At 35.0% G+C, this 26,837-nt stretch overlaps 2 protein-coding genes across 5 annotated transcripts in view; both read right to left on the bottom strand.

The window, feature by feature from the left end:
- The window catches only part of dip2ba (disco-interacting protein 2 homolog Ba), a 59,542-nt gene extending 38,200 nt beyond the window's left edge, over positions 1 to 21,342 (bottom strand). For both annotated transcript variants that reach the window (XM_067370417.1, XM_067370418.1), the window contains exon 1: positions 21,100 to 21,342. In XM_067370417.1, coding sequence (XP_067226518.1) covers positions 21,100 to 21,184 — 85 coding nt within the window. In that variant the 5' untranslated portion in view covers positions 21,185 to 21,342. The remainder of the gene's footprint in view (positions 1 to 21,099) is intronic.
- A 1,247-nt stretch (positions 21,343 to 22,589) lies between these two features.
- atf7a (activating transcription factor 7a) overlaps positions 22,590 to 26,837 on the bottom strand; it is a 35,442-nt gene continuing 31,194 nt past the window's right edge. For all 3 annotated transcript variants that reach the window (XM_067370627.1, XM_067370628.1, XM_067370626.1), the window contains 2 exons: positions 25,930 to 26,035; positions 22,590 to 25,844 (listed from right to left, as the gene is read on the bottom strand). In XM_067370627.1, the coding sequence (XP_067226728.1) occupies positions 25,609 to 25,844; positions 25,930 to 26,035 (342 nt within the window). In that variant the 3' untranslated portion in view covers positions 22,590 to 25,608. The remainder of the gene's footprint in view (positions 25,845 to 25,929; positions 26,036 to 26,837) is intronic.

Genomic DNA, 26,837 nt, shown 5'->3' with positions numbered 1-26,837 from the left:
AATAAAAGAAACTTGTTAAACAGGCTCCACAGCGCCATCCGGTGCATTTAGTTATAACTGCGAGTTTTAGTGTTTAGGATTTATCATGGATTTTTACGGCCAGCAAAGCAACATAGTAAAATTCGAATAGTATTTTTATTTTTCAAATATTAATTGCAGATCGAATATTCGGATATTCGACTATTTGTGCACACCCTTACTTAAATTGAAGCATTCTTGAAAATAAGGCTCTTAAAAGGTTAAATCCAGCTGTATCCCTATCTCAATATTATATAATATGATATCTATTTTCATATAATAATAATATATATTATAATATATTAAAATATATATAGTTATAAGTTTATTGAACATATATTGAGTATACTGCATATTTGTATTATTATCATTTATAATGGTCCCAATATATCATACACTCCTTCTTGTAATTATAAAATGTTACTGAGAAAATGTACTTTTTGTCCTTAGATCAGTGAAAGTTGAAAACCCCTGACATACAGTATGTTTAAGGCATAACTATGCATACAATCATAATAAACAACAACTCGCTGAAGTACGTTACTGAGTATTTGCTAGAGTACATATTTGGGATCAATGTTCAGCTGGTGCATAGCCTGTAAACAGCTATGATTATGAAAGAATGTAAAATATATGTCTTATTTTCACTTTCTCAAACACAGTGATGCCTTAAAGCTATTTCTCAAGCCACTCTCCTCAAGAAACTATCCAGCCTATAAAACCACATAAACATTACGCAGCAAAGAAGCATGCGCGCTTACAACATGACTGCTCACAGCCAAATGTAAATTCACAAGATTCATTAAAACACAATCAGACTCCCCCTCACCCCCCATAATCTCTAACTGTAGGAAAAGAACTAGATTTTAGGCTTCAAACTAACAGTTTCCCAAGAGAGGCATTGCTCACTCCAAAGTGTTTACTCGGAAAACTGTGACATCACCGAGACCAGCCCTGTAAGAAAATAGCTGATTAAACATGACCAGGAGGGGAAAGCCCTGCTTTGAGGATATGTTTACTCAGACCGTTGTAAATACACACTGATACATGCAAAGTTTGGCTGATCATTATATCAGAGTCCATCATAAGGCGGCATGGGATTGGTTCAGCTGCCAAGCTCTGACGCGTCCTGGTCTCCATCCAACGCGTTGGAAACATGGAACACGTCCCCAAGCAACAGGGTGTGTCTGCCGGGAGAAGAGTGGGAGGAAGGGAGAGTTTCATTGCGAAAGAAGCACACACTAGATCCTCATTCATTTCTTGCCATGTCGTGACATCACACCTCCTAGACCCTTGCTCACTTTTAGGTGGAACCTACAGACAAGTGGATGAGCAATTTGACATGCAAACCACTAGATGAGCCTTAAGACAGGCTTCCAGGAAGTGAGAGAGGGCAAAGGAAAACAGGTGATTAGCAGGTCAGGCCACCTTGTTTTTTGTTTTGTAGTAATCAGATTTAATGGTGTTTACAACAAATTAGATCACATGAAGAAAAACTTTGAGGGTTGACAGCTTTATGGCGCGGCAAAGTGCCAAGACATCTCAACTGCTGACAGAGATCAGAGATCTGTGCAACCACACCTCTAAATATCTCCAGCTTTTGTTCTGCTGTACACTTAGTAAACTCAATTGTAGAGACTCACACATGCCTTTGCGTAGGAGTCTAGTAGGGGATACCTTCACTCTGAACACACTGCAAAATCTTAATGATAAATGTGTTATATTAACTTAAACACACCTTTGTCCTAATTTTCCAACAGAGCCAAAATAAAAAGAGTCATGTTGAGTCAGTCCTATGTCATGCAATGTGAAACTTCTGTTATATTTCCAAGCAAAGCAGCATATTGAATGACGAAAAATATGCAGGGCTATCAATCAGGAATTGTTATTATATAACAGATATATTATATAGACATAATTTTAAATAGAATTGTATATAAACTAGGGCTGGGTATTGACACAATATTCACAATTCGTTTCGATTTCCATTCACATGCTTGCGATTTGATTCAATTCCGATTTCGATTCAATTCAATATTTGATATCGATTATTTTGGATGTAGTATATCAGATACAGTACATGGCAAATTTTCTAGAGGAAAAAAATCTCTCAAGTAATGCTGTAAACTACACATGGGAGTCAGTTGGTACTACATTACTATAATATCGAAGGTTAAAATTAACTTATTTATATACAAACACTTAAATTACACTCAATGATGTTTTTATAATAAATTAAGTTTAGAATTACATAATCATATTTCTACTCCAATTCGTTTTTTTTAATATAAACATTTAAATCGTGGCTGTCATATCTGATTTATTCAAACATACATTAAATATTGAAGAACATTAAAAGTTATAACAAATATCTAACGGTACATAGCTATATTTATCAGAATGTTGCTCTCTTCGGTTGTTAAGTCTGATGTCATGCGGCAGCGCTTCCAGGTCCAAAGGCTCTATCTCATAACACAAGAAAAGAACAAATGGTGCTACACACATGGGGTTTCGTTCATGAAACATTCGTAAATATACGAGTAAATATGTGAGTGATTTGCGCGTGAAGAGACCTTCCCGAAAACTCTTCTCCTGATTCACAAATACTTCGTAAACATCAGAAGTGACAGTGAAATGTGTGTGTGTGTTAATGAATTCCAACCAGTCGTAAATGGGACGCACGCTCATTCTCAATTACCATAAATCCCGCCCATTAAATCTGACTGACAACTATATATGGGCATCATATTATGACACCAAACGAAGGATTTTGGCCATATAGGAAACAATTTCCATAACAATTAAGGGACCATTAGTTTGCCCAGCCCTATTGAAATCACTTAATTATTTGATTAAAGTGCTCCGTTTGCAGATGCTATTACTGGCTCTCACAATAAAAGTAAAAAGAAAAAACGTATGTGATTACTATATATAATATTTTTTCAAAATGCTGTGTAAATATGTACCTTATTAAGGTGAATTAAAATGCAGCCTTATTAATGAGCAAAACGTTCGGATGTTAAAACAGTGTTAAACGCACTATTTACGTGTGGCTGGTGTAGATTTCTTTCGTACCAACTAACATTTGGAAAATACGAACATTTTAATGAATCCAAAAATTTACGCCAGAACCACTTAAAACACGATTTACACAAAAATTTGTTCTGCTCGTGTTTCATGAATGAGACCCATTATGTGGTGTAATACTACCAAAAAATTATAATCATAACCTTTATCTCCACAACAAGATCTCAGACAGTGATTCATCTTATAAATCGTAAATATATTAATATCTGTGACACTGTGAGCATGGACAAAAATTGTGTAGACTAAGTATTTTAAATGTTTGACTTTTTAAAATGTTAAATGTTTAATATGAATAAATAGCGCTCAAATGGCCGTCGAAATGGCATTGTCAAGTAAAACGAGCCGGGGCTTGGACCCAGAAACGGTGTTCCTTATGTCACGACTTAACAAGTGGCTAGAGTTCATTTTTCTAGCTGACTAATGAGTTTATGGTCACTGAATATGGTTTTTCTGAGGTAAATGTGACTTTACGTGACATTGTTTACAAGCTGTTTTATTGACGTCTTTCTGAGGTTGAAACACTGATTGAGCGATTACATGAGACATGATGCGGATTTCGGTAAGTTGTACTGTATATTTTAACGTACCTTCAGATGTTTATTCATGTTTATTTTGCGCTGTAACTGGTATTAAAGCGGAGGAGAGGATGTTCACATGCGCTCGTGCTGCCGCTTTTCTTTAACTGAGGCGTTAAAGCGATCGGTCACGCCACATTAAACAGCACCAAAACAGTATTTATTTTTTGAATCTCATAATAAGATGGACGTCATTTGAAATCTGAGACTTTGCTTCATATCAAAAGTAACAAAGCAAAAAGATTATTGCGATTTATTTGATGTGAGGCGCTACATATTCTGCTCATTCATCAACTGAAAACAGACTAGACTAATCGATTCTTGGGATTTAAGAATCGATATTGGTTTGTGAAAATGAGAATTAATTAAAAACGAGAAATCTTTTTTTTTTTTTGCCAAGCCCTAATATATATATATATATATATATATATATATATATATATATATATATATATATATATATATATATATATATATATATATATATATATATATATATATATTTATTTATTTATTTTAAAATAAATATTTATAATTATTTTAAATTATTATTATTTTTTTTTTTTAGGGAAACAACAAATAGCCCACGGTTTAATACATACCTCGGTTTTTGGTTCGGTTCTGATGGCTGTGTTTTTTGTTATTCTATATTCTATGCTGAGGCGACAGGAACAGTAAGAGGTTAAGGAGAAAATTTTTTTTTTTTATTGCAATATTTTTTATTTTACTTAAAAGCAAAAAAAAAAAACACACATTATATATATATATATATATATATATATATATATATATATATATATATATATATATATATATATATATATATATATATATATATATATATCACAGAGGAGCTCCGGGAGCATAAAAGGAGGAGAGACGACCATGAAGGACGAGAGAGGACCAGTTTTATTATGTTTGTGTGGCCGGCAGACGTCCGCGAGGGTCTGCCGGCATTACTTTCATTTTGTTCTTTGTTTATTTTGAATTAAAGTTTTGTTGAACGTTCGCCGGTTCCCGCCTCCTTCCAACCTCCTTCTTCACGTATCTACGAACTGTGTTATATATATATATATATATATATATATATATATATAAAAATGAAACACTGTCCGCTCACAAATTTATAAATTGTAAGAAATTTGAGACCAGAAAAGCATCACGTAACTGTAAGAGTTAAGATATATATATATATGTAAACTCACACAATAACACCAAAACATGTATTATGGAAGAAAACAGGGTCCATCTTGATTTGACATTGACTAAGTTTTGGCCCTCTTGAGAAGTGACATCTTGCGAGCCCCTCTGTGGCTTATGAGGTCACACTTGGATTTAAAATTAGACAGTGTAGAGCTGCTGTTAAAATGTTTAACAGTGGCGACACCCTCCACCAACAATCGAGTACTCATAATCTGATTCAGCAGGCCCGACTCCAGCACAATGACACATGGAGAACAGACAGAGTGAGGAAACAAGGGAGGGGAGGAAGATCTGGGAGAAAGGATTAGAACTGAACTTTTGGTAAAACATAAGATAGGTTATTTTATCGGAGTAGACTGTTCCTTAAATCTGTTCTTCATTTCTCATGGGCTTAATTCTGTTCACAACAACTTGAGCCCAAACAGACAAGACAAAAAAAAAAAAAAAACACAACAATGAGAGGAAACATAAGTGTTGTGACTCAATCTTGACCGGGTCATATGCTTATAGAACAATAAAACTAGTGATTGACTGATTAATCAGCCAAAAATTAGTCATTTTGAGCTTAACGGCATCATATAACCGCAGAAATTGCATCAGCTTCTTCAATGCATAATTCACATTTTCTAGCTTCAAATATTTTTCTTGTGTAAACTAATGTTCATTAGTGGTGCTTGGCAAGCAATCAGACTTACAATTTTAGTCTAAAATGAATTTAAAAAAGCCCTGGCATCTTGGCGGTACATTTGGTCAACCACTAAACAACTAAAACTATGCTGTGTTTTGTTTTATAACATATTAGACAAGAACTTCCACAAACAAGCCAGTCGTAAAACGTCATGCAAATATCTAAGAGGAACAGCAAGACCTACCAAGTTTTGACCCAGTACCTCCCCTTCACCTATATCATGACAGTCAGACAAATCTAAAGTCAAACAAACTGCCCTTTCATTAGAAGAAGCCCTGACTGAAACCTGATGTCAGTGAACGTGACTTGGGACTTCAGGAGGGATGTGTCAGCACTTGTCAGCCAGTTCATACTAACTCTAGGCCTTCAAGACAATAGTGTGGTTGAGCAACACCAGCAAAACAACCACTGCACCTCACGTCAGAGCTCAAAACTCAGTTTAATCCGATGCTTGTCAAAATTGAGAGGGTACATTTCCCATTTTCCTGAAATGTAAGGGCTTATACAAAAGGCTTTTACTCCGGGAAGAGCACAGAGCAAAAAAAAAAGTGTGCAAATCAAGCAAACAACAGGACAAATGCAGGGAAAACAGGTTCTCACAGTCTGAACGTGTGTGAAACGCTTTTCCCTGGAGGAAAACACAGGCTGGAGGGATACAAAAACAGGAGTGTCCCGGGTGCTTTGAATAAAAGCTGTAAACAAGGCTGAGGTTTGGAAACAGCAGCAGATTGAGGACTGGAGAAAGCTCTTGACTTCTATAGTCATGTCTGTAAGAGTTCAGATTTTTCCCTCTAACAACTAAGCAGTTCTGTAAACAACTTTGTGATTAACTTTGTCTTGACAAATCTTAACTAATCCAAAATCATCAGCATCAGGCTGATGATTTGCTAAATATAGACTTAGGTCCACTTAGGACACTTTAAACCAAAAAGGAGCCATTTTATATAATTTTATATAATTTTATAGCATTCCATTACGTTGCCTTGCAGGTTCACTTGTAATATTAGTTTGTTTCTTTCAACTCATTTAATTTTACATGACCATTTTTCATCTTATCAACGAATCTCACAATTAAAAAGGCTTTTTTGCTACTGTACTTCAAATTGCAAATGACCTTTGTTATGATTGGCTAACGTCTGTGCACCAGTGTCGTTCAGAGTTGTGAGCCATGATAAAACTACATAGGAGGTAACATGTAAAAGTATGTGGTAATATGCAGGCCAGACAGATATTTTTGCACAGAATTTATAGGAAAATCTGCAGAATTCTGAGGAACGCACTACCAATCAAAAATTTGGGGTCCATAAGATTTTTCACTGTTTTTGAAAGAACTCTTATGCTTGATACTGTTTATTTGATCAAAAATACAAGGAAATAGCAGTATCGTGAAATGTTATTACATTTAAAAATAACTTCTTTTCTATTTACATTTATTTTAAAATGTAATTTATTTCTGTGATGTCAAAGCTGAATTTTCAGCATCATTACTCCAGTCTTCAGTGTCACATGATCCTTCAGAAATCAGATTTCATCCGTGTTTTCTGCATTGCGGAAATCATTCATATGGCTCTACATGGTATTTGCAGTATTAAAAAAAGAGTTAGTTTTGTAAGTTATTTATTGTCGTGTTATAAAGTTGTTTCCATTAGTGTTAGAAGGGTATCCAATTAATAGAAGTCCGTTCTCTATACACTCTACATAATGCACAGGTATGGCGGTTTTTGAAAAATATATATCGGTCTCGAAATTGAAACCGGTTTACCGCCCAGCACTAATAAATGTCTTGACCAATTTAATGCTTCCTTGCTGAATAAATTAATTTCCTTCCAAAAAAAAATAAAAAATCTTACTGACCCCAAACATTTGAAGAAAAATACACTGTCTTCATGAGTACCATGACGTAACATGTCAAGCTTGTGTGCTAACTGCTATGCCATGACTCTAGCAATACTAAGGAAATATGAGAGATCATCCCTATAAGGAGACCATATCCTGTTCATGGATGGCGCATTGTGTTGTGAGTTATGAGTGTTCCCTTGGCAGCGCATAGCTCCGTTATACCACAACACTAACTTTCTCTTATGAAGTAGTCTGACGGCACTTTCCCCCGTACACACCCTGGTTCACATAGTGCCAGTAAAGGGAGATACAAGCAAAGCCTCACGGTATTTAATGAAGGCATGTTAATAATTCAGGCTCAGCACCCTATAAGACCAAAGCGATGCTACATTAACTATTCACAGCCAAAGGGCAGCCTGGACCGGTTCCTTATACAACCCACGCTGAGGAAGCAGACCCAGTGGGCCCAGTACCAGAAGAAGAGGCTCTGGGCTTTTGTTTGAGGGAAAGGGAATCTGTGCGAAGACTGGACATCTGATCGTGTCCCATCTGTCTAAGCTTAGCGCTCTGTATAAATAAGATGCTCCCACAAAGAAAGCACTTGGTGTTTGATTCCCGTGAGGTCGTTCCTGCTGACAGATTGGAGGTTAAGTTTGATAAGCATGCAAACTTTGGTAGCACTTGGTCACATACTGTGGCCCCAAAAAGGGACACTTGAACACTTAAGCCACACTTAATGTCTGCATTAGATATGAAATATCAAACCAAATTGCATCAGTAAACAAATATGTCCAACACTTTTTGTCTTCATTTGAACTATATATCTATATGCATTGTTTCATAGTTTAAAAACTTGTTTTGCTTGATATTTATAGCAACAACAAAAAAAAAAAAAAAATTGGTTTGATATTTTGTTAATGCAATGAAATCCACATAGGTTTATGTTTGGCCAAATTTAAAGTGCAAAGAAACATCATATGTTTACCTAATAAGTATGTGACAAAACTTTCCACCACAAAATGTGTAACAAAGGGTCCTTTACAGAAAAGAGGAACTGTGACCGTCTACTCATGTGGTCAAGGTACATGTATACGCAAATAGTCTCAGTCATGCAAAAACTGCCTATAGTCAACTGACCATATTGTCTAGTCAAGTCATTTTTATTTGTATAGCCCTTTTCACAATCTATGACTTTTCAAAGCAGCATTATGGAAAATCATGTCTTAATGTTTTAAATGAAGAGCTTACATGATGCTGTAGGTCAGTGCATTTCAGAGTGAATCTCACAAAGAAATTTCTGAGTCATATTCCACCCCAGAGTCAAAAGAAAAAAAAAAACATTTACATAGAGAAAATAGGGCCTATTTTTAGTGCAACAAGACTTTTTGCAATGACATTACTTTCATATTTTCCCACAAATTCTGATTACAGTAATTAATTTGTTTTTTAATTGTCAGTACTGAGTAAAGAAAATAAGTGCTTTATATTAAAATATAGTAAAATAAAGCGTACATTATAGGCAATGCAAAAATGACTATTAAGCACATTCAAATTGTAATTTATATAAAATACACATATTTATGATGATATACACTGCATTCCAAATTATTACGCAGGTGACATATCAGTAAGATTTCAGTAGAATAAACCTTCAGATTTTAGTTTTTCTAAGAAAATGTATGTCTGTTTATTTATCCATGTCTTTAGATAACTGGTATCAATCTCAGAAGAAATAATTTGCCAGATCTATGGAAACCCTACTTAGAGGTTGTTCCACATTATTAAGCAAGTCACAGTTCTCATGCAATATGGGGAGGAAGAAAGATCTTTCTGAAGATGAAAAGCGTGAAATGGTGCAATGTTGTGCAAAAGGCATAAAAACAACTAATATTGTGTGAAAACTAAATGGAGATTATTAAATTATCATAAGATTTGTGAGTGATTTAGAGCACAGCAGAACTCGGTCAGATAAAGGTTTATTAATGAAAGTTCCTGTCAACAAAATTAATTATATTAAAAGGGCAGCTATAAAAAAAAGCCAGTGTTGAGCAGCAAACAGGTATTTGAAGCTGCTGGTGTCTCTGGAGTCTCAAGAAGCTCTCCATGCAGGCTGGCAGTTGTGGATAGAGATGCATTTTAGCCACCATTAACCAAACATCACAAAGAGAAACATTTACAGTGGGTGTAGAAATACATTTTCAAACAGTTTTATTGCTGTGGTGTTTTTTGCAGCAAGGGATAGTGCATAGTCCACTGTATTTCAGAACTATCGGCACTATCCTCCTTTTTATACCATAGCTGAAAATGGCCAGTTATGAACTCTTGCAAAAGTCATTTTAATACCTTCAGAGACCCTAAAGGCACATTCCATCTCACTTCCCAATATTCCAGCCCAAATCATCACCCACCAGCTCCTTGCTGACGTTGCAGTCTTGTTGGATTGAGGTGTCAGTGAATAAAACTATTTAAAAATTAGTCTTCATGTATTTCTACACCCACTGTAAATGTTTCTCTTTGTGAGGTTTGGTTAATGGTGGCTAAAATGCATCTTTACGCATAACTGCCAGCCTGCATGGAGAGCTTCTTGAGACTCCAGAGACACCAGCAGCTTCGAATACCTGTTTGCTGCTCAACATTGGCTTTTTTATAGCTGCCCTTTTAATACAATTAATTTTTTTGACAGGAACTTTCATTAATAAGCCTTCATCTGACCGAGTTCTGCTGTGCTCTAAATCACTCACAAATCTTATGATAATTTAATAATCTCCATTCAGTTTTCACACAATATTAGTTGTTTTCATGCCTTTTGCACAACATTGCACCATTTCATGCTTTTCATCTTCAGAAAGATCTTTCTTCCTCTCCATATTGCATGAGAACTGTGACTTGCTTAATAATGTGGAACAACCTCTAAGTAGGGTTTCTATAGATCAGGCAAATTATTTTGTCTGAGATTGATACCAGTTATCTAAAAAGACATGGATAAACAAACAAACATTTAATTAGAAAAACTAAAATCTGAATGTTTATTGTACTGAAATCTTACTGATATGTCACTTGCATAATAATTTGGAACGCAGTATACATATATATATATATATAAAAATTAGTGGTTCAACAGATCTCTCAGGGTTCGGATTAGGGCTGCAACAACGAATCGATAAAATCGATAAAATTCGATCATTAAAAGAGTTGGCAACGAATTTCATTATCGATTCGTTGTGTCGCGCGACTATTACGCCTGTCAATGAGACGCTGAGATGTTTGAGTATAAAAAACGCGTGGTTTAGCGAGAAGCAGAGCGGAGCAAAAATAAATAAATAAATAGCAGAGCGGAGGTAGAGGAAAGACCATCGGAGAGACCCGTGACGTTGTTCTGAACAGGCATGCCGTTGTCAGGACCCCCGCAGTTTTGAAAAGACAGAAATCGACCCCCGCACTTTTGATACGGGCTGCTTCAATCAGTCACACTATATCATCTTTTAGCTTTGGATATTTTCTTTCAAATTAGACCATTTTCACGTTTTTTCACGCTTTCGTTCATAAATAATCAACTGTTTTGTCGCGAATGTAAAGAACAGGAAATGCGCTTCGAACAGAGAAACACGCGATCTCCAAACAATCGATCAAAGCATGCTAACGTTTTAGGACAGGTCTATGGTATATAAATCATGCCCGAATGTCAATCAAGCCAAACTGTCCATTCAGAAACCGAGAATTTGACCACTTGACAAGGTAAGGAGGCTGATCTCTCAGGTTGACGCGCGAGCTGGCTTGACTGAAGTTTTCGTGAGGATTTAAGGTTTATGGACTGCTTTGATTTTGGTAATTACATCTAGAAAGATAAAAGCATTGATGGCATCTATAAAATAGATATCTGAAGGCGAAACAAAAGTGATATTGCCTCGTCCAGTGAGGAGGACGCACGAGAGGAGACCTGCGCGTTTAATTGGTATGTGTACTGTAATACTGCATTTACAATGCTTATCAGTGGCATACATTTCGATTGCGAACGTGAAAATCCAAAAGACCATGACTAAAACTAAATCAAAATTTGCTGTCAAAATTAACACTGATCTGTTGTCATTTATTTATTCTGTGCTTTGTCCCATATCGGTTATTGTTGACAAATATATTTGTTTGTTGTACTTTTTAAATTTCATTTTAAAGTTTTTTTATAGCACTTGGTCATCTTAAGCTAAACAAAATTATACATCTTTTTGTGCAATTTATATATTTATAATTATATATTTGGCAGATGTAAAGCATACATGTGTATGTTTTTTGTGTTAGTCCAGTTGTTTTTTATTACTTTAACAGCTCAGGGATGTTAAAAGAGCAACCTGTTTTTGCACGTTCTGAGGATTTTTTTGCACTGTGAATTTGCACTGTCATTTCTGTTTTTGAATAAAAGGTTGGAAATTAATGTTTTTTTCCCGCCGATTCATCGATTAATCGTAAAAATAATCGACAGATTAATCGATTATTGAAATAATCGTTAGTTGCAGCCCTAGTTCGGATCATATCATGGTTATTAAGTCACGGATCTGATCGTTTCTCGGATCAGCACAAAAAATTTTTTTTTGGGGGGGGGGGGGGGGGTAACTTTGCATATATTACTTAGCACAATTTAACTACTCCGATACCACAGCAGAAACTAACAGCCTAACTAATACATTATTAAAGGCAAGTGAACAGACTGTAAAAAGAACAAATACTGTAAGCATAGATAAATACAACATAAAGTTACAAATAAAGTATAAGGTCTAACTGTAGTATTAATTTTTGTGTACAGAAATGTAATAATTAAATGTAAAATGACACTGTTCGCTGTATACATTTATTATAGATTAATCTTTGTTAAAGCTGTGTTATGTTGTTTGATTTACATGACAGACAACAGCAGGAAGTTATAGGTTGCTGTCACTTTAAGAGTAAGACCCCATGCATGCCCAAATCTGATTGATTCACATCCGAATTCTCAACTAGTTCAATTAAGACATAACCGAATGGGTTTACGAGAATACTTGCCGAGAGGGCTATTTTGACTGACATAATGCGTGTAAGTGTCCATCCTAATGCATTGAGGACGCGAGCCCTGATAACAGTGTGGCGAGCGATACCGAAATCCTAGCGCTGGAATGCTTTTATATCTATTTAAATGTATGAATCTGCATGTGTTTTGTCACATGTTTTGTCTTATAAGATGTTAGGGTTTCGGTATCGCACGCCACGCTGTTATCGGTGCGCACAGACACACATACATACAAGGCTTGCGCACACAGAGCGAGAGAGGCGCGTTTTTCAGAATTGATTTCTTTTTCGCATCCTCAATGCAATAAAATAATTGAAAAATGTATATTATATTATATATATATATAAAATTTTCAATTATTTTATTATATTATTATAGTACAAACTGAAGGTAACTGAGAATTGGAAAAAAATGTGCTTAACTGTTATGAAAATGTCAATGCAAAAAATGCTTTTTTCCCCTCTAATTTTTACTCAAACATGACTTGACTGTTTTCGTGATCAGCAGGAAACAACATTTCCCAGTCTCGATTGGAACTATTTAATAGGATACACAAAACAACAGAAGAAAAAAGGGAACAAGTTTATAGCAAAAATAGATGTCTGTGGCTTCCCTTAATGGTCAGAGGACAGCTTAACTGAGAAAAGGAAAAACAGAGAATGACTCAGAGTACAAAGGAACAGGGTTCAGTCCATGTTCGGTCATTCTGTGTCCTAGATAGGAAGAAATTGGTAATAACATGCCCCCTCCATCAGAATGGCGGCAGTAAAGCATTGAGTCTCAACTCAACCTTCTTCATAACAGCAATCAATACTAACAAACTACACACATTAGCTCCACATAACAGCCGTCCACAGAGGCCACTAACAATCCTGCATTTTAAAAAGAACTCCCCATCAAGTGACTGGAGTAATTTAAGTAAGATGGCATGGAATGGGAGCAGTCCATGCTGCTCAGAACGCTGTGTTGCATAGCAGGCTAATTTCCTTTGTTCTTAAGAAGAACAATAAACTATTCAGAAGAGATTACAGTGCTAGGGATCTTCTGACCAACGTCACCAAGAGCTTGAATGATTTTTTTTATTGTTTGAGTTCAACTCCATGTTGTTAAGCCAGTTGGAAAAAGACTGGCACACATTCAAGAGCAGATTCAGACTGCACTCGACTTCCTGCAACACCTTTACATGACTCACAGATGACAGCATTGGTTTATTACAAGGTGTACAAGAAAGCACTACTAGACAGAAGAAATATAATTAGGGTCTCGCTCAAATACAGAGATTATCAAGCTGTTATTTATGTTTAGATTTATTATCACAGTTGTTGAGGAGATGCGTAATTTGGTGAGGTAGCCATAGAGTGAATGCGAGCACACACACACTTTCTCTCTCTCGCAGATTGTGTGCATGTCTCCTCTCTCAGAGTTGCTCATTTGGGACACAAAGGTTTCAGTTGAAAGCCTCAAATGCCAGTTCAGATCAGAACCACCATAGTCCAGATCAGCTCAATGGTGCTTATTGTTACTCTGATCACTACAATCCTGCAGAATTGGGTCATTATGTAGGAGATAATTTGGGCTGACTCTTTTCACTGTAAAAAGCCCCAGCAGAGCATGGTAATGGGAAATATTTCTACCCTCCAAGGTCAATATGTGCCCTTGTGGAAACCATGCATGGATCCAGAATTAAAGGCAAGACATGGCAACAGCACAGACACCTTTTAAACAGCAAATCAGAAAGCAGGTTTTCCACAGTTTCAGATCAGTGCATTTCTAGGACTTTTCCATGAGCTTTCCAGGATTTGTACAGACATTCATGATTTATTTAAAATCATTCTAGAGACTGCTGGTGCAGATTTGCATTTGGATGTTAGGTAATAATAAGCCAATCTGTTTAATTAATAGATTTAAACATTTATAGCCATGTGTTAGTGTACAAATGGTTCTAATAACACTCTTAGTAGTGGATAGACTTAGTGCTGACTTGCAAGCAAGTTTTACTTTATATGTAGCCAAAGCAGTACTTTACAGAAAAGCAAAACTTGAATAAAATATAATATAAATATATTATATTAATATATTAATATAAATATATAAGTCTGGAAAGCACAAGTTTGTTGATGTTTACGGGTTGTTCATGACCATGGAATCCCTGAGATGTCATGTGTTTCAAGTGGGTTTTAGGAACAGAACTGGTCATAATGGTCAACCTGTCGCTGAAAAAACAATTGGATACTGCAATTCTGGCCAATAAGGATAAGCCATTTATTTATTTTAATGTTATGGCTTTACATTAACAAGAAATACACCAAAAACTTAATCTATTATTTTAAATGCTACAAGTAAATTTAGGAATCACAATATTCCAATGTACAGTATGAAAAATGCATATTATTTTAAAAATTTACTGAAGATTACATTTTAAGTTTATTTTTAAATATTAACCTTAAATAGTTAGTTCACACAAAAATAAAAAAAAAATTGTATTATTGTCTCACCCTCATGTTGTTCCAAACCCATAAGACTTTTAATTTTCTGAAGACAAATTAAGATATTTTTAATCAAATCTGAGAGATTTCTGTCCCTCCACTGAAAGTCTATTCACCCAAAACTCTGACGCTTCAAAACGTTCATAAAGAGAAAAAATAAATCCATATTATGAATCAAATGTCTATTATTAATAGACATTTTTAATTAAGTCTTCTGAAGAGAAACAATCACTTTATATGATGAACAGATTTAATTTAGCCTTTTTTTGGCCTGGGGCAGTCGTGGCCTAATGGATAGAGAGTCGGACTTGTAACCCAAAGGCCATGGGTTCGAGTGTGTGTTCCGGTGTGTGTTCACTGCTGTGTGTGTGCACTTGGATGGGTTAAATGCAGAGCACAAATTCCGAGTATGGGTCACCATACTTGGCCACAAGTCACTTCACACTTTTTTTTTTTTTAATTCACATTGATCAGCAAACGTAGTCAGAGCACCCAAATTTGGTAAAACGGAAGCACAAACATGATTTGTCTGGATTTCCTTTACAATCTCCTTATGAACGTTTTGATCTTTTGAGTTTTGGGTGAACAGGCTTTCAGTGAAGGGACAGAAATCTCTCAGATTTCATTAAAAATATTCATTTGTTTCTCGAAGATTTTGGAACGACATGAGAAGATGACATGAGAGATAACAGAAGTTTGCATCTATCCCTTTAAGTGAGTGCAACATTGGAAAAAGTCCTTTGAATGTAAAAATGAGCACACACAATCAAATATCAACATACAACTTATCTGACTTGTATAAATAAGATGATTAAAGTGCTTGTGCTGAATTAAGGTGCATTTTGATTGGTCAGCGAGTGGTGATTCATTTGAGTCATATCTGCAAGAACTAGTCAGAGAGAGAAAGAAAAAGAGATGGCACAAGCAGAGGAGAGCAAGGACAGGATTGTGACACGCTTGTGGGGAGGTGACTGTCCGGGGAGGCGACAGCTGCTCCTATGGGAGGAGGGGATGAGGGAGCCTGCAACCGCCCTCCAATTGACCAAACACTCCAGATCACTCACCTGCCCCAAGGGCACTAAAACCCTCAAACTAAACACACAGTTGCAAGAGCTTTCATGTTATTTTCACACACTCTCAAAAGTCACAGTCCTCTAGATCACATGCAAAACTGTGGTTTAAAAAGACAATTTAGCCAAAAATGAAAATTCTGACATGATTTACTCACCCTCATGTTTTTGCCAAGTCGTATAACTTTTCTTGCTCCGATATAAGGTTGACTAAACTTTCATTTTTGGGTAAACTATTCCATTACGTTCTTTTGCACTCAGCAGCTATTTTATAGTGTGGTTGGATGACAAAAAAAATGTGGCTCAACGGTCATCAGTAATTATATGGTCATTATTTATAGTATATCATCATACAGTCATAAAATGTTGTGTTACTCCGGTTACAGTGTCTATGGCTGCTTTTTTTGATAAGCAGCCTCACATCAACAAGCTGTTTGAGAGTGTGGCCCACACACTAAATGCTTCCAGTTGTGTAACACTATTACTAAACCGAAAACTGACACATCTCCCCCACATAGTGCTCTCTGAAAGAGTGAATGAGAAGAACGGCACTGTCTTTCACAGACGGATGACAGGGCGGCGAGAAGATGCTTGAAGATGCATGACGGTGCATGAAGCACCATAGCTGTGACGTCATGAACACTGAATGAACTTCTAAACCCTGTGAATAGACAGAAATGGCTGATCTATCACACAAAAAACACTTTTTACTATCTTTTTGTATTATTATTATTATTATTAACAAAATAATATTGTAGACAGAGAGTGTGTAGACAGAATGTGTTTTCGAATACCTCTGGAAGTGGTCGAAAGTAGAAGTTAAAAACGTTTTAGACACCGTTTAGACCTGTATTTAGTAGGGCTGGGTATTGACACAACTTTCACGATTCGTTTCGATAACTATTCACATGCTTTTGATTCGATTCGATTACGATTTCGATTCGATGTTGATTATTTTGGATGTAGTATTTCAGTTACAGAACATAGTAAATTTTCTAGAGGAAAAAAATCTCTCAACTAATGCTGTAAACTACACATTTAAGTCAGTTGGTACTACTGTAATAATATTGAAGGTTAAATTAACTTATTTATATACAAACACTTAAATTACACTCAATCACGTTTTTATTATAAATAAAGTTTAGAATTACATAATCATATTTCTACTCCAATTCGTTTTTTTGAAATATAAACATTTAAATCGTGTCTGTCATAACTGATTTATTCAAACATTCATTAAATATTGAAGAACATTAAAAATTATAATGAATATGTAACAGTGCATAGCTATATTTATCAGAATATTGCTTTCTAGAGTACACTTTTCTAGCTGACTAATGAGTTTATGGTCACTGAATATGGTTTTTCTGGGTAAATGTGACGTTACGTGACACTGTTTACAAGCTGTTTTAGTGACGTCTTTCCGAGGTTGAAACACTGATTGAGCGATTACACGAAACATGATGCGGATTTCGGTAAGTTGTACTGTATATTTTAACGTACCTTCAGATGTTAATTCACATTTATTTTGCGCTGTAACTGGTATTAAAGCGGAGGAGAGGATGTTCACATGCGCTTCTCTTTTACTGAGGCGTTAAAGCGATTGGTCAAGCCACATTAAACAGCGCCAAAACGGTATTTATTTTTTGAATCTCATAATAAGATGGACGTGATTTGAAATCTGAGACTTTGCTTCATATCAAAAGTAACAAAGCAAAGATTACTGCGATTTATTTGTTGTGAGGCGCTACATATTCTGCTCATTCATTAAATGAAAACAGACTAGACTAAAAGATTCTTGGGATTTAAGAATCGATATCGGTTCATAAAAATAAGAATCGATTAAAAACGAGAAATCTATATTTTTTTTACCAAGCCCTAGTATTTCGTGTCGTTCACTTTTGATCCAATCGACCAAAACGCATCATAATGCCAGGTGTAAACAGAGCCTCAGAGAGCGCGCGAGTACTACTGAATGCTTTAAAGGGGTAGCCTGACTTCGTCATACTCATATTCTAGGCAGAATGTGAGTCTGATACTGCTCCATTTCACTTGAATTATGGGCCGTGTCTTAACCGAACCAGTAAAAAAAACAAACAAACTCTGCACTCAATTGGATAGACCTACAACCAATCAGAGCAACGCAGTAAGTGACGTATGTTGAACTTGTACTTAAACTTTTGCCGAATCCCGTTGGAAGGACGGCAAACACATCTTTCCCATCAACAAATGCCTTGATTGCGGTTCTTTGTTCGTCTTTTAAAATTAATGCACTGTCGATTTCTTTTATTACAGACGTGATAGCGGAATCTAAACATCTTACTTCTCCAGCTGCAGTCATCGTTGGTGAAAACCAATTCAACCCAAGCGCTCTTTGATGACGTGGGTGGTTATGTAACCGCAGATAGCCTGTCCATGATCGATTAAAGCCCGCCCTGGCAATTTGATTGGCTCGGCCTTCTGGGAGCCGAGCATAATTACTCCACAATGGATCGAGTCCAGACCGAACTTCCCGTCCAAAAAATGTTGTGGGCGGGGTTCGGGCTGGCACCCAGGCTATTAAAGGGGACCTATTATGCAAAATTCACTTTTGCATGGTGTTTGGACATAAATGTGTGTTGGCAGTGTGTGTACACTACCACCCTATAGTGATAAAAAAATCCAACCACTCCTTTTTTTAATCCCCATAAATCATAAGCAGTGTCTCCCAATGACCTCTTTTTTTAAGCCATGGTGCTAATGAGACGTCACATTAGCCACAGGCCCCGCCCACGACTGCTGACTGACAGTCCTGCTTTGTCATAGTTTTCGCCCTCAGCAAGCCGTCCACCATTTTCAAAACCAATCAGATGTCTTGTTAATATTTGGCAGAGAATCCGATTGAGGCAGGAACTGTGATCCTAGAGAGAGGGCGGGGCACAGCAGCTCATTTGCATTTAAAGGCACATGCACGAAAACAGCCTGTTCTTGACTGTAGTCAGAAATGGGTATTTACAACATGGATTTATAAATGATCTGTGAGGTATTTTAAGCTGAAATTTCACAGACACATTCTGGGGACACCAGACACTTAAATTACATCTTGTAAAAATGGGAATAATAGGTCCCCTTTAAAAACGCTTGAATGTCATGCATATGATAAACTTTATTAACGGAGCACCACTGGCCGACTGGCAAGTGAAAATTCTGTCCTGAATCAAAAGTCTTGTATCACAGCTCGCTTGTAAAGACAATGTGGTGATGTGAAGCCATGTGTGCATTTTGAAAGAGAGAGAGAAGACGCAGTAGCACTGTTTGTGAAATTATGTCTCACGTATGATTTTCAAATTAATGATTTAATCTGATAATCTGTGTGGATTAATTTGCTCCTTCACCCCAAAAGCTAATTGAATAAATGTTTGCGGGAATTTCCCACCTTATAAGTGCGAAACCTGCGGAAATGAGTAAAATTATGCGCAATATCCGCTCTGAAATTCAAGCCATGTCTCTTTAAGATACAATAGCACTCAATGTGGTGCCATGTATGCTCTTTAAGATATTAAGGTATAACAAAAAATAAAAGCATACACTACCGTTCAAAGGTTTAGGGGCAGTGTTTTTTAAAGGAATTAATACTATCAGCAGCAAGGATTCATTAAATAAAACAAAAGTGACAGTAAAGACATTTCTAATGTTACAAAAGATTTATATTTCAAATTAATGCTGTACTTTTGAACTTCCCATTTATCAAATCTTGAAAAAAAGGTCCTGTTTTTTATGAAAATATTAAGCAGAACAACTGTGTTCAACACTGATGATAATAAGCAGATAATCAGCATATCAGAATGATTTCGTGACACTGAAGTCTGAAGTAAATAATGAATGCTGAAAATTCAGCTTTGCTTTCACATAAATAAAATTACATTTTAAAATATATTAAAATAGAAAACTGTAAATTGTAATTATATTTCACAATACTGTTTTACAGCACTTTGGATCAAATAAATGCAGACTTAATGAGCATAAGAGACATCTTTCAAAAACATACAATCTTAAAGACAAAAATGAATTGTTGTGTCTCAGAAACTCTATATTATATTCATCAATATGGTATTTTCTTCCATCAAATGCATTGCAGGAATGTCCAGACAAGTGCCGACCAGAAGGTACAGTAGGAGATCTGAGAGATATGTAGAACTATTTATAATCTATATATACATCTGAATGAACTAAAGTAGTAACTGATAAGCACTACATTATGTGATAATGTAGTCCTTGGCTTTTTTTATAATGAGCTGACTAGTGGTGTAGTGGAAAATGCATCTTCACATCAAATATAGTTTACAAGATAATTGAATAACCATCATTTTATAATAATGACTATAAGGGTGAGAGGAAGTGTCTACAGAGAAGGTGTGTTTGACAGATGTGTCTGTGCTAACAGGGTTTCAAGCAGCAAAAAGTAATGCCCCTTTAAATATGAAAACAAAGGTCTTTGAGAACAGCAACCATCGTAACATAGATAAATCAACATTAAAAACGATATGAACTCGATCTTCCTTACTGACAGTGTCTGTACTGAGGTATTGTGTCTAGCTGAACTGTCAAGGGCTCTCTTTTCTTTGAGGTCTAGATCACTGAACAAACAATAGTCTCAGTCTCTTGAGGTAAAATTAACGGCCGGATTCAGCATTACTGCTCTTCTAGTTCTCATTCACGTTCGGTTCTTTCATTTACGCGAGACTGAAAGGATATTTGATGTTGGAAAATCAAAATTTCTTCCAACACACTCCGGCGGTGTCTCGAAACATAGTGAGCTGCCTACATAGACAGCATGTCTGGGAATCAGAGGCGCATTTGGGACGTTAGAAACTGCATTTTAGGCATCCAGACATTCTGTCTAGGTAGGCAGCTCGCTAGTTTTTGAGACACAGCCTCTTTCAAAAACGAAATTCTCTGAGGGAAAAGAGAAGACCTTCAAACACCAACACAAAGCAGTAGACAATGTCTGCTTGAGAGTATATACGTGCCTGTTATAGCGCCATACGACCGTGGGATTTAAATATTAGGTTAATATTATTAACAATATTAAGGTTGAGGTGGTAACTCCATCTCTTACCTTCAGACAGCTCGAGCTCCAACTCCGCCAACTGCTCTCTAACCTCTTTCGGTAGAGCTGCCAAATCCACACCGCGGTCTGCCATCGCTGAGAGAATACGCTGAAGTTGTTTTAAGTGTGAAGAAATGCGCTTCGAAAGCTAAAAATCCTCCCGTCAAGACAGAAGACATGAATTAAAAGGTGAGTAACAATCCATCCGGACAACTACTCCTTCCGCCATGCTGTGAGAACTCACCAACTGCACTGTGCGGTCACGTGATCGCGTTTACCTCCTGTGTGATCAATGACACCCCCAAACACACACATACCTCGAGACGACACGCATGCGCCCTCTAGCGACATTTGTAGTGATACTGCCATCATGTTATTTGAATATGCACTATGGTATTCTTTAGAACAATATAAATATCATGGTATTTGGATATGGAGATCATTCAGTAGTTAGGGTACTATGGTATTACAATCGATAGATTACTGTACCGCCATCAAATTTTACCATCTTACCATCAAAAACTGGTGTACTTATTTTAATTATTTTTTAATTATTTCATTTTATATTATTAATATTCAATTTATAAATTAATATATAAATATATTAATAATATATAGTTTTAAATTATTTTATATTAGCCTATGATATTCAATATACATACATTATATAATTAAGAATAAATACATAATTACATATAATAAATTTATATAATGTATAAATATATAAATGTATTAATATTATATATAGTTTTAAATTATTTTATGTTAGCCTGATATTCAATATACATACATTATTTTAATTTTATATTATTAATATTCAATTTATAAATTAATATATGATTATATTAATATTATAGTTTTAAATTATTTTATATTAGCCTATGATATTCAATATACATATATATATATATATATATATATATATATATATATATATATTTAAATATATTAATGTTATATGTAATTATGTATTTATTTTTAATTATATATAATGTATGTATGTATAATGAATAATATAAAATAATTTAAAACTATATATTTATATATTTAGATTAATTTATAAATTATATATATATATAATACAATACAAAATAAAATAATTAAAAATACATAATTACATATAATATATATCATTTATAAAATATACACATATATGAATATATGTAATTATGCATTTATTTTTAATTTATATATATATATATATATATATATATATATATATATATATATATACTGAATAATATAAAATAATTTAAAACTATATTTAACATTTATTAATTTATAAATTATATATATATATATATATATATATATATATATATAATGTATATATATATATATATATATATATATATATATATATATATATATATATATATATATATATAAACACTGGCCAATTATATTATATTAAAAACAAAATTATATAGATAATATAGATTATATAAAAAAATCTTTCATGGTGCCTAAATAAGACTAAAGACATTTGTTTTGTTTTTTGTTTAATCAAAACTGCAGCACTGTGTTCAGAGTATTTCACTTCAACATGCATGAAAAATAGTAAATATATATGGTACACATATGTACATTACAAGGACAATTTCAAAAACTATCAGTCCAACTTGGAGTGAGGCAATTTCCCATAAAAGACATACTCTTAAAACAACCTTTTATCTCTCTTTTTTTCCTTTAGCCTATAAGATCAGTCTATTCTGAAGGACTTTTGTTTTGTTCAGTCTGTCTATCTCAGGGAAACTGTTAAATTTTACTAGCATGAAATAATTCCATAATAAATTATTTGTGCATTATGTTGGAATTATGGATCATTAAGTCCATCAAGACAGAAATCTGGTACAACTTTAAAGTGATTAAAGTGAGAATCAAACAGGGACCATCTCAAGGCATTCTTATTAATCTTTACAAATAAAAATAACTACAAATATTTGAGTACAAAGTATTAGAATAGAGAATGAGAAAAGAAAGTCTAAGAATTTCTACTTTTCTGTCTTACAACACACACACACACACACAAGAAAAAAAGAAAAAAAAAACAGTTACAGGTATTTCTATAGACCTGGCAGCGAATAAAGAAAAAGTGCCAGTGAAGCAAAAAATTCTCCATTCTGCTCATTTCAGGCCAACAATCCTCTATATGGGCTCTGCTGAACGACTACAGTGCCAGCACATAATACAACAGAAAAGCCAGGGTCAACACTTAAACCAGGAGTCATTCATGAGATATCGGTCAAGTGGTAAGTTTGATATGGTGTTTAAAAACAAAAACAAAACAAAAAAAACCTTGACAATCTCTGAGACACCAAACAGAAAAATAAACCAAAACGTTTTTTAGTGCATTCTGACAGGCCTATATACATTTTAGACTGATATTGTGTTAATTACGTACTGCAAATAATGACATAAAAAGAATGAGAATTCAAGTTACACACACTGAGCAACGACAGTACATCTTAGTCCCTTGTTAATATGCTGCCTTAATTTTAAAAATGTCTGATATTGTGTAAAAAAAGACAAGACCATATGTTTGGATAAACATCTTAGTACAGGTAAAACCATTCAAACAGTAGATTTGGATACTCTTTGTTCCCTGCAGCCTTCTAGTTAGATGTAATAGCACCTTATTACATCCAGGTGGCAGTATAGAATATGCTTAAAATTAAGGGCAGCGTTCCTCGCTGTTTAAAAGGCATTATTGTTAATTCATTACCTCAGGACTGATGATACAGATACAGTTTTTAACATCTGACAGATGCCTGAATACGATAGGTGGAGTGAGGTTAACCTATAAAGAGGCACTCGTGTGATTCATAAGGCAGAATCCTTGTATCTTTACATTTTTATCAGGGACTGTGTATGTTTATGTGTGGATAAGAGAGCAGAGAAACACATACAGTAGTGTTACAGAGTATCGGGATATCAACTATAACAGTCTGGTAATTGTGAAAGTAACTGAACAAGAGGGTATAGAGGCACTAGGGCTGTTATTATTGTAAAAAATAAGTGGATAAATACGGAAGTCCATTTCCACCACATAATAAAATGCTCCAGTAAATCATAATTATGACATACTAAGTCATTATGAGATGAAAATTCAGAATTGTCACAGAAGTCGAAACTTAGATAGTCATGAGGTCAAAATTATGACAAATTTCAACTTTTAAACGCAAGTTCTACTTTTTATGTCTTAATTATGACCTCTTATAATTTAAACTTGCCATATTTTAGATTTTTTTTAATCATATTATCGAGTTATTATCAAGTTTTTGTTGTAATTATGACTTTAATGCCATAAATTTGATGTTTTATCTCTTAATTTATCTTGTTACTATGAGCTTTTGTGTCATAGTTTTAGTTTTTTTTTCTTACGTGGTAGGAATGGTATTCAATAAACAGCAGCTGGGTTTATCTCATGAGTTATGAAAGTTAGATAATAATAAAAAGACTAAGTCTAAGACTACTTTAAGAGCCTCAACTCATAATGGCCAACTTAACTCAATCTTGTGGCTAACTTTGGAAAGGCAGTATTTCTCAAGACTGTGCGCAAGGGTCCTGATAACAATTAATCATACACGATGACCTCGGACAGTATGCTATTTGCGGTATCTGAGTTTGACATACACAAGAAAACAAAGATAGGACAAAAAAAAAAAAAAAAAAGGTTCCGTAGCCCAAACTGAATGCAATGTGCCAATACAATACAGTTTATATATAGCAAGAAGTTTGCATGCTAACAAGGCAGTCTTAGTGTATCAGTCCTTCACAAACTGCTATTTTCTGTTGTACATCACTGTACACCCACACGATAAGCACACATGCACACATCGATTATAAACGTATATAACAGGTTAAAAATGAGGTAAGATGAGCGAGGGTAAGATGAGGGGGGTGGCCACCTGAAAACTAAAAAAAAAACCTAAAATAGCAAGGTAAAAGATCTTAAAGAAAAAGCATCATGTTTCTCTCAAACACACACACACACGCATACTAATACATGTATATAAGAATATATAAAGTATTGCATCGTCACAAATTTGAGACGCAGCCTGCATGTGTGTGAATTAATGTGCAATACAGCATATGTACACATACACCGAGTGCACGGTCACAATTTAGGCAATGTCTTTATTGCAGCGTGTGTATGTGCATATGTCTATGGGGATACGTTTAATGACAGGAAGTGCTTTGCAGTCCTACAGCCAGTGGAGGAGCAGGAGGAAGTTGAAGGAAGGAGCAGAAGATACAGAGGATGCAAAGGAGAGCATGGTTTGGAGTCCAGCCCCCATAGTCTATGGCATAGTGAACAACAATCTGCTTCCGTCTCTCTCTGTATGTATACATAGTCCCAGTTTCATTCCCAGAATGCAGCTGAGCTCCAGTTCAGAGTGTGATGGTGTGAGAGGGAACCAGACTAAAGAATGGGAACAGAGTGCGTTTTCCTCTCGCAGATCTGCCCCTCTCCTGGGATGCGGAGAGTCCCAGGCAGACTGTTAGCTGCTCTCATCATCTGCTGGATTGGTGGGACTGTGTCGCCATGATGACGTGCGATGGCCCACCGCTCTCCCCTCGCTGGCTGCCCATCCCTGCCAGCACCGACATGGCCACCGCCTCAGCCGCAGCACGGGAACTCAGGCCATTGGGCCCTACTGTGGACGAGGGGCTGTGGGCCAGAGAGCTGTGCTGAATGACCGGCGCCGGGGAACCCGTGGGCTCAGACGTCTCTTTCATGTGCTCCTCCCCTGAGAGACATTAAAAAAAAAAAAAAAAATGAAGATTAGATCATGCAGGTGCAAGTGAAAGAACCTCAACTCAAGCTCCACTCACCCAAGTAGGCGGCTTTCTTCTGGAGGTTGGTGACGGGGCAGTCTTTATGAGCTAACAGCAACTGCTTTAGATGAGCAACTTCGTTTCGTAGATGAGACACCTCGTTCTTGTACACATACAAACAAGCGAAAACAAAACAAGTGTGAACATCACACTTGGACAGAAACGTGCAAACACATTTGTAACAAACCAATTTGAAAGTACATACAACAATGCTAAACCATCAATGTGTGCATTGTAAAATAGTATTATATTAATAAAAAATTATATTAATTATATTTATTAAAAAAATAAAGTTATAAAACAATATAAGAAATAAATATATCAATAAAAATATTTTGTTTTACAATAAAAATAAATAAATATTAAGATTATTATTAATGATAGTCAATTTGACATATTTATAATAATATAATAAAATAAAACAAAAACAATACAATAAATAAATACATACACAAATAAAAAAAATGCATTCTCATACAATAAAATATATATTAATAACATTATTATTATTTTATTATTTTATTATAATAAAATCAATAATAATAATATTAATATTAGTATTAATGATGAAGTACATTTTAAATAAGGCCAATAATTGTTTAAAAAAATAAAAAATAAAACAATATAATAAAATAAATTAGGCTATGATGAGATACTAGCAATAGTGCAGTATATGCAAAGATAAAAAAGAAATTGAAAATATTTCAAAAACCAGCGTGTAAAATGGTATAACCTCATAACCTATTTACATTGTGAGATACAGTTATCTGGGAAAACCAAATGTATCTTTTAACTAACTTTATCTTATCTTAATTTTTGCCACTTAAAGAGATTACAAAACATTTCAGTTGACATTGCTTTCAGTTCAGTCTTGACTCTATAAATAGAACTTATAGACAAACGCA

This window comes from Chanodichthys erythropterus, chromosome 20, assembly GCF_024489055.1.
Source record: "Chanodichthys erythropterus isolate Z2021 chromosome 20, ASM2448905v1, whole genome shotgun sequence".
Lineage (NCBI taxonomy): Eukaryota > Metazoa > Chordata > Actinopteri > Cypriniformes > Xenocyprididae > Chanodichthys > Chanodichthys erythropterus.
This window is presented reverse-complemented; position numbering and strand designations above follow the sequence as displayed.